General features: G+C 40.2%; 1 protein-coding gene across 7 annotated transcripts in view; it reads left to right on the plus strand.

Annotated features, from left to right (window-relative positions):
- LOC102687746 (neogenin) overlaps positions 1 to 5,665 on the plus strand; it is a 198,150-nt gene extending 192,485 nt beyond the window's left edge. For 6 of the 7 annotated variants that reach the window (XM_015343650.2, XM_015343655.2, XM_015343656.2 and 3 more), the window contains 3 exons: positions 1,008 to 1,262; positions 1,731 to 1,867; positions 3,263 to 5,665. In XM_015343650.2, the coding sequence (XP_015199136.2) occupies positions 1,008 to 1,262; positions 1,731 to 1,867; positions 3,263 to 3,346 (476 nt within the window). In that variant the 3' untranslated portion in view covers positions 3,347 to 5,665. Of the gene's footprint in view, positions 1 to 1,007; positions 1,263 to 1,730; positions 1,868 to 3,206 lie in introns of all 7 variants that reach the window. The other variant, XM_015343654.2, reaches the window with a different exon arrangement.
- Positions 5,666 to 9,757: the final 4,092 nt, after the last annotated feature.

Raw genomic sequence — 9,757 nt, forward strand, 5'->3', positions numbered from 1 at the left:
AGCTGACTTTGTTACAGTAATGGAGATGATTTGGGTCGAATGGGAATGTTGTTTCTTATTTGTGTTAAATGGAATGAATGGCTGTAATGGAGAAAAAAAAATTGAAAACATTTTTCTGTTTGCTGTAAAAACTGAAACATCAGAGGGAAAAAAGCATGAGAAAAATGCCTAACTGAGCTGTTTGCCGAGTCTGGTGTGCAGAGTCCTACTTTCTGCTGTTTGAAAAATCACAGAAGCACTTTCAGGAGTCTCTCAATAAGCATAAATTGGCATTTTTTTAACATAATAGGTCAAATTTATTCAGTTGAGAAGGTAAATAAAAAAAGCACAACTAGCATGGCTAGTTATGTGAAGTGGAAGTAAAAGTGTACATTCCAAGTCTGCCGATTATCATATATTATAGATACCACATATTACAGATATTTTTTAATATTGACATTTTATCTTCAGGCATATTAAAGTATTACTTTAACACAATTGAATATATTAGATGATTCGATGCCCATCTCAGTCCCCCGATCTAAATAAATCACCAGGCACTCAATGGGATAAGTCAGGCGAGACCATCAGCAAAGCCAAAGAATTGTAGAACTTGGACTGAGTCAATGATGAAGAATGTAATTGCCCCATTGTAACAGAAAATGCCATGGCTTAAAACAGTAAAAAAAAATTAAGGTCCTCACATTATCGAAGTTGTCTGCAAAGTAATTCTTGATGACAAGCGAGTTGTTTTTGATTAATGAAATTCTGAATACCATTATGAATCATTGACTTTTTAATGCATTGGTATATTAAAATGAGACATTTTGCAAACAAGAGGGGGGCAGAATCACCTAAACTGATCAAATAGGTCTTTAAGCAGTTGCTGAAGGCAGGAGGGAGATGTGCCTTAGTAGAGTGGATTTCTCCAAGTTCTTCCGATGACGACTGGCAGTCGTGTACGACAGAGCCCGAACGAGCGGTGACCGGCGGCGGGGGGCGTGATGGCTGCGTGCCTGTGTTTGCAGAATCGGTGAGGAACACGCCCAGCGCTGACCCCTTGCCCGTCCCAGTGCAGCCGGCTTGCGCCGTGGACCACCCCGAGCCGGACAGCGGCGCCAGCTTCCTGAGCTCCGCCCCCGAGGAGGAGAGCTACAACCCGCCCACCGCGCACGTGCGGCCCACCCACCCCCTGAAGAGCTTCGCCGTGCCCGCTGTGCCCACCCCGGGCACCTCCTTCGAGTCCCCCGCCCTACCCAGCACCCCACTGCTCACCCAGACAGGTGGGGGCCCCGGGACATCACGCCTCTCAGACTGGGGGGGTATGACGCAGCGGGTCAGGGCACCGCGCGGTTTGGGCTTAAGAACTGGTTCTGCTCCTGCTGTACCTATCTTTCTCCCTGTCCTTGAATTTCAGAGACAGTATTTCTAATTCCACTTGTCTAAACTGAGCCATTGTCACTTGCTACACTTCAGACATTTGACTTGCTTTAACGATATTATATAGAAAATTAAGGCCAAAGTTGGTAGCTGGGCATGTGTGTGGGCATGCAGTCAGCCTTTGAACACAAGAAAGGTTACAAACGAGAGCACCTGTCGGACCTGTTTTGACCTGTTAATTGATTCCAACCTCCTCCAGCCCTTTCTAAAAAACTGGGATCGGTATCCTATGCCACATTTGCACTGTCCTATTCCGACCACAAGTCTGTCATTGTGCCACTCCAGCTGCTCAGTTTCTCCTCCTGTTCTAGGGCCAGCTTCCCAGGTGCACTCAGTGAAGACAGCCTCCATTGGCACACTGGGCAGGACGCGCTCACCAATGCCTGTCATAGTGCCCAGTGCCCCTGACGTGCCAGAGACCAGCAAAATGCTGGAGGATGTTGAGAGCGTGAGTACAGTCCGTAAATATGATTTCTTTTTGTTATATACATTCTGATGCACTGCCTGGAGAGGGGCACAGCCTGGAACTGGACTGTAGGTAAGTACTGTGTAAGTGCAGAGCTAGCAGCAATCAGGATTTATGCACTCTCTAGCAAGTTGATTTGGTTAGTTGATTATGTATTAAACAATACAAACATGGCAGTTTAGCCAAATATTTTTATTTTAAAATAATTTGGTCCTTACTCCTGCATTTTAATGAATCTGGTTATTTGTTCTGGCAGAGTGTTTCTGCATTTTGTCCCAGTACTTACTGATCAACCAATTACTAGTTAGTCAATAAAGACCACCTCCAAATTTCCCCATTTCAGCACCGTCACTTGTTCTACTCTCCTCTTTATATCAATCTCTGTTTGTCAGTTATTTTTAGATTATAATTTGCAGATGTTGCTATGGGAACAAACGGATTAATCCAGAGGTGTGAAACTCATTTCCTGCAGGTCCCAGTGTCTTGTGGTTTTTGTTCCACCTGAGCTCTGTTACCTGGTTGATCAAAATGTTTAATTCACTTCATAATTTTAAAGGTACCTTTTAATGAAGTAAATGTTTAGAGTGCACAGGAGCTCAAAACAAAATATTTTACGTGCCTAGCTAAGAAAATAATTAGGTAATTGCTTAATTGACTAAAGAGTTGGAGCAAAACGCAGAAGACACTAAGCCTTCCATGAACCGAGTTTGAGACCCATGAGTTAAACTGAGTTGAGCAGGTTATTTCAGTCTTAAACCTCCAGCTAGCTAAAGCTTGTCAACAAACACGCTGTCCATGTGCCACATTCTGAATTATTTTGAATTCTTTTAGTTTTGGAAAGGTTGCAGGGTAGTGTTGTATTTTTAAACAGTTTCTTACAGTCTACTGCATCTCTACTATCAGGCATATGATTTAGGCTTAGTTGCAGTTTGTTCCTTACCAGTAAATGTAATTTTGTTTTGCTTTGTAGGTGTAAGTTTTATTTTTGGAAATGGCTGTTAGACTTTTTTCCACCAAAGAAGTCAAGACTCAGTTTTGGTTCTAATTATTTTTTTTTATTTTTATCTCCCTTCTCTTCTTCTCTGTCTGTTTTTGTTCCTCCCCTCTTGTTTTTTCTCTGCTCATTTCTTCAATCACCATCGGCTGCCTTCTTGTCGGTCTCCGTTTCCCTTTTTTTAATACCTCGTTTGACTTGTGTTTTGTTGTTTTGCTTTCTGCGCATCTTTGTAACATCACGCTTCCTGATGCTGTGGCAATGGTCGCCTCTGGCTGTGTTAATGTTCCCGCCTTTTTTAAATTCTGTATTGGCCTTGCGCTGCAGTCCCATTGACCAACTCCACCCCCATCCCCGGCAGTAACCCTGTTCCTTTCCTTTAGAACTACGAGGCGGATGAACTGTCCGAGGAAATGGCCCACCTAGAGGGTTTGATGAAGGACCTCAATGCCATCACCACAGCCTGAGCGAAATGGAATGTCTCAATATTCCCTGAATGGAGCAGAAAAAAAGGATTTGCAAAACTTCAAAAAATAAAAAAAACTGAAACTCTTGGCTCACCTCACTTACTCTCAGGAAGGAGATGGCCGTTTTAAAAGAGACAGCTCACGTTTTTAAGAAGAACAAAGATTTTCAGTACAAACAGCAATTAGCTGATGGAAGTTTCATTTTTATCAGCGGAAACGGGCTTTTTTTTTCCTTCGGTTACCATGGAGACCGTTATTCGGACAGACACCATTTTGTAACTCTAAGAAAAAGGAAAAAATAAAGAAGTATGCCGGTTTTTGTCTTGGTGCTCTTGGGCACAGGTCTACAGTGTTTGGACATTGCGTTAGTGTGTCATTGTGCGTTTTCATGAATCACCCTTTTCATATGAGGTGGACACGGGACATCCCTCGCTCTTTATTTCCATTTTGTATCCAGCGTTCAGAGCGAATGATGTGCCCGTTTCCCTGTTCTGTGTTATATATTGTGCCACATTACTATTATTTTCTATTATTGTTTCTTTTTATTTTTTATATATATATAGTTTATATATATAAACTGCCTCATTCTCTCTCCATCGTTGACGTGTTCCTGGATGTGAGCGTGAAACACTAAGATATCTCGTAGCTCATGAAGCTTCTGTCCAGTGGGGGAATGTTGTGTATTTTTAATTTTATTCTATTTTATTTGCATTGTTATGTCAAGAAACTATTTCCCTCCCCCCATTGTAAATTAGATCTGTTTTGTATGGGAGTCCCCATTCAAAGACTTATCTCCATGGTCCTGACTTGTCATTCTTATTATTTCATGAAGAGCAACAGCCTTCAGTAGCTTTGTACAGTAATTTCAAGAACTGCGATTCCATTTAATTCATTTCTAAAGCTAACTTTTGTTCTGAAGGTGATATTGATCATTTCAGTTAATTATGGATGCTGTTATACCCTAGGGCAGTATTAGCCTCTAGTTTTGCCTGGGGTCTCCCTCTTCTTTTGTTCATATCAACCTTTCCTCATTTAAAAAAAAAAAGCACTGGTCCCTAAAATCTATGGGTGGGGTACCCCAATTTCAAGGCATCCTGGGTCAGCAGATCTTCCAAAGGGTCAGCAAGTGCTCATAAGGGCCAGACTGCTTACTGGAGGAGAGTGTTGACTGACATTCGAATGCTTCTAATTTGGGAAGAGGAAGATTTGTGGAACTGGTCTGGAGAAGAGCTGTGTAATGTAGATGACAGTAGGTGTTGATTGTGAGGCCAAGGAGAGAATTGACTTGAAAAATCACAGACCCGGAGAGTCAGCTTTCCTTCAGGAGGAACAAAGCGTGTGTTCCACTAAAGCAGGAGAGATCTTTCCTGAGTCAGCACTAGCTGGAAAGTGTCCTAGATAACATCAGTTATAGAACACACTTTCTTTTGTTTTCAGATACCTGTGACCCATTCCAAAACTGGAAGAACTCAGGACACAAACCTTTTCAATAATTTCTAACATTTATGGGGAAGGCAGTAATTTACTAATTTGGAACTGCTATTTTTTAATAAAAAAATGCAAAGGGTGTTGCCTTTTGAATGGGACTTCCAGACAATGGTTTTTCGGCTTCATTTGCTTTTTATATGAAGAAACACAATTAGTTCTGTAAACAACTGAAATGTAAAATAATTCGTGTTCATGTTTTAAACTTGTTTTCCTCCACCCTTCTACCCAAAGAATGTCATTGAAATCATAATACTAGTCTACTTTTGTGAATATCATGTTTCTCATAATGTACATCCTCATGAATGTTAATATAACTGTAAGAAAATTTACTTATGGATACAAAATGTTAGAAATGTTGTTCAAAGCTGAGCAAAAAAAAAAAGAAAAGGACCCGTCGGGGAATTGAACTATTAAGTTGTAGACAGTCAAACCTGTATTGCACTTTTTTCACAATTTTCAAAAAACATTTTCTTACATATCCTGTGTTTTAAATATAAAGCTATGTTTTGTGTACCTGTAGTGTCATAGGTTAGCAGTTGGCAGCTGTTATTTTTTTTTATTTTTGCCTCTGAAATGAATTGGAGCTGCAAGTTTTATTAAGATGTAGGAGATGAGAAGAACCCTACTGTTGCTTCTTTCTGTACAAAGACCTTTGCTTTCTGTAGAATAATCTGTGGCTTTTTTAAAAAACAAAACGGGAAAAAGCAAAAAAAAAACTTCCATGTTCTTATTTTGTATTGGTGCTCCAATACATTTTATATCCAACCATTACGAGTCAAAAAATACAGTTTGTTGTGTATATTTTACATCTACTTTGGATACTTGGATTAATTTTTCTTTCTTTGTTACTAAATCTTTTTAAAAAAAGGCAAACTTTCCAGCTGGCCTTTCTAGAAGTCATGGTTTCTGGTGAAACTACTCCTGGTTACTGTAGCTCCTGCCACCCACACAGCAGAGTCAAAACTCTTAGGAAATGCAAATATGATCATTCCTATATCCTGTGTGTACCTTCCTGAAGAGTTCTCAAATCACAAAGCATATGAGAATAAATCACTTAACATACGTAAGCCATCCCAAGGGTATCACTTTAGAGAGAAGATCTGAGACTGTAGTTCTGGTTTTTTAAGAGATTCCCCAGATTACTTTGAGAGGCTGATTTCCTTTAGCAGCATCCAGTTTCTTTTTCGGAAGCTGTTACTCCTGTCATAATAGCCAACAACAATCCGGGACAGCTCGGCAATAAGCAAGACGCAAAGAAAACACAATGGGTGTGGAATGGAAATGAATTAGCTGGGAACAGCAAATGATGTCACCTGCCCCCCATTGTATCTCTGCACACAACACACTGTGAGGCACCCACTGCGTGTTGTTTTGGGGATATTGCTGGTTTGAGAGTTCTCCCCGTGGCGAGATGGCCAGTGGCTGTCGTGATCAGTGACACCAGGAGGAAAAGCTTTGGCCATGCGTGGTGGAAGAGGGGGTGGGAGAGGAGTCAGCAGAGGGGGTCTCTCCATCGAGGTGAAATTTATGAGACTAGAAATGTGTCAACAACAGGAAGAGACGGCCCAAGCTGAGCTACGTCCTGCGGCATTCCAAGTGCAGTGCCAAACAAGTTTTTTGGAGGAGAAAGAAATATCTGAAAAGAGGTTTGAGAAGGTAAGGTGAAACGGTAATGTGGATGATTCTGATGAAGGAGAAATTAGGGGGCACAAGGGGCTGTTAGAAAAATCGGAAAATTAATTGAACTGCAAGCCAAGTTACAGATGATCAACAGCCTTGTTCGCATTTACATATAGTAATCCTGAGGAAAGGGCTGTGAAGGGTGTACTCGTTTCCTATTATACTCGTATCCTATACTTCCTATTGATTCTTCATGTCAAACAAAATCCCTCTCGGATCCCAAGCGGGCAGCGTGGGACAGGGTTTGCTTCATCCTGGGCCATTTGACACTGGGTTATAGAGCAATGAGAACCTCTTACACATAGCTCACCTTTTTGTTACACAATATAAGGTATTTACGTCAAAACTCGCATCAAAATCATGCTTTGAAATAAATTCATCCAGAGTTTAAGCCAAACCAGGGTGAAGCCCCGTTGAATATTGTCAGGGAGTCGGCTCCTACTGGGTGCTTGTTGATGTACTTTATTTTTATATTTTTCAGTAATCCTGAACACAAACAGCTAAGGCAGCGTGTTCTTTTTATGAGACAATGACAAGATTCTGGCCATAGGGTGGTGGTGTCTGCATTAAATAAGGAAAGTGCTGGACAAAGGAAATGATGGTTTACAAACAAAACTTAATGAGAGAAAAATATATATTTCTATTTGACAGTTTAGTGTAGGCTTTCTCTTCTGCAGAGCTTGGACTCCTTATCCATAAGTCCTATTATGCTGGATAAATGATCCCCTCATATGAAGTTCCTCTGGTGTAAATGTGGCTTACTGCTGCACTGCATATCAATGTTTCATCATTAACCATAAGGTTACTGTCAAGGCTAATATAGGACTTTACAAGTCATTTACTATTCCCCCTGGGAAATGTAAGCAGAACTGAACTGAAAGATAATGGGCTGTTATAGGTCTCCAATGTTTCTCTCTCCACAAAAGATATGCCATAAAAATAACTAGCTATTCTGCAGATTTATGTTTGTAATAAAGTTTCATACATAATAAAAGATGAAAGTCATAATAGAGAACAATGATTATGCAATCATACAACATGCATATTTGTTAATGCAAACTAAAATTACATCGTGAAATGATATTTCCTGTAACACAGAGGAAATATATCTCGTTAGTAACTGACTTGATGAGTGCGAGTAGGCAGCGTGTTCTGATTCATTAAAGTATGTCTAATACTGTTTGACACTTTACCATCAAAGTTATTTTCTTGCTAGTGTAAAAATATGTATTTCCTATTTTAGCTTTAGAGTGTGGAACTGAATCATTGTATTACATGTCAAATATAATATTAGAGAGGACGACACCGGGGCGCAGTGTTGGGGCCCTGGGTTTCATCCCAGACTTGGGGTGCTATCTGCCCGGGGTTTCTATGTTCTTCCTGTGTTTGTCGGTTTCCTCTGGGTGCTCTGCTTTCCTCCCACCGTGCAAAAACATACTTGTAGTTAATTAGTGTGTGGGAAAAATGGGCCGCAGTGTGAGTGTATGTCTGTGCATTTCCTGATGCGATGAACTGTTGTCCCATCCAGAGCTAATCCCTTCTTGTTCCTGTTGCTTGCCAGGATAGGCTCTGGCTCCACCGTGACCCTGTAATGGATCAAGCAGTTAGAAAATGGATGATTCAATACAACTGTTTACTGCATAAAAGTATAAATTTTTGGTTTACGTCTGAGCATTCGTGTTGGAATACAAAAAAAGGCCGGTATCCACCATCCCCAATGAACATGAATAAACAGTGCGTTTTTAAAAACAATGGCATATCCCTCTGAACGCCAATAGAGGAAATGCCAGCACAGGCCTTGTGAAACAATGTCTGTCTGTCTCTTGGCCAGGTCGCCAAACTAAATGACAATTTGATCTCAACTACGTAACTTGTGTATTGAAATAAAAGATTCCTAGGCTGTGTGTTCTTTCTTTGCTCTTTAAACCACCCCAATGGTGTAACGTGCCTTGTAGACATAGAACGAGGCTTGACTTGCAAGCCCAGTATAAAGTATCGAAATCAATACACAAATGACTTTATCTATCTTGAATTAAGAGAGAAAATATGTCATTCTGGCAGTATTTCGTAAATGATCAAACAGATGTTTATCAGATTTTTTACGTGATTTCAAATGAAAGAGCCAAAAATATCACCTAGGGTAATGTATAAAGAAATAACAGAACTCGGAGGAGCACCGCAGTTTAAAATTTACCACACCTGACTGAAATCCCTACAAAAACAGAATGTTAAAAAGGTCTAAGCCAGTTTAATCACTCATCAGAGACACCTATGGAATGACCCAAAAGCAGTCCTAAACGAACCAGAATAGAAATAACAGCGAAATATGCACTCGACAATAAATCATTTGTTACTCTTACTAGGGCAGTGTCAAGGGTCCCTGGCGTGAATCCCAGACTGAAACTTTTCAAAATTATTCTTATATACTCGGGAATTCTTTCGCTTTAAACCTTGCCATTTCAATCACCTATAGCTAGAAAAGAAAGATTTGTAATGCGTTGTAAGAAATCTAAAATTACTTTAAAAACAATCTCAACTGGGATCTTCAAGAAGGGCGAATATAAAGGAGGCTACAACTGTTCCAGTGAGCTATTTATGTTTGCAAGAATATTGTTACCCAGGTGACTAAGGACATCCTTAAGAAATCTTGTTAAAATTTAATCTAATTTAAACTGATTGTGTAGCAACTAAATAAAATTATTCTATTAATGTTTGAGCTATAGACTGGATTTTTCTCCCTGTTTGCGTTTTGTTTTAAGACACTATGCACATTATTTACAACTCCTCTGGTCTACTTTTATATGCGTCTCCACGCATAGCAGATTTCTTCCTGGTCTTTTACATCTTTATAGATGCCACCCGGGTTCTTAATTCTTCAAAAACATCGAGGAAAACACATGAGCCCGTAAAATGGGGAGCAAGCGCCAGTGCACTCTTGGGAGAAATGGGAGATCTGATAAAAAAAAAAAGTGTGAATCTAGACGAACAAAAATACTAAATGAATTTGTGATTAATCCGTCCAATGAAAGTCCTTCGTCAATGTGCTTTTCCACCTTTTCACAGCCTTCCCGTCTTTTGCCACACTCAATATGGCTAGGATTGCATTTCGAAATCTCCAACATGGCGGTTATCCCTGACCAACATACACTTTTCTATATGTATATATATATTTTTTTTATTCTTTCAACTGACTTTATTTACACTCAACAAAAAAAGCAGGCAGGTCCTCTCGGCCGCTCTGTG

This window comes from Lepisosteus oculatus, chromosome 5 (assembly GCF_040954835.1).
Source record: "Lepisosteus oculatus isolate fLepOcu1 chromosome 5, fLepOcu1.hap2, whole genome shotgun sequence".
Classification (NCBI taxonomy): domain Eukaryota; kingdom Metazoa; phylum Chordata; class Actinopteri; order Semionotiformes; family Lepisosteidae; genus Lepisosteus; species Lepisosteus oculatus.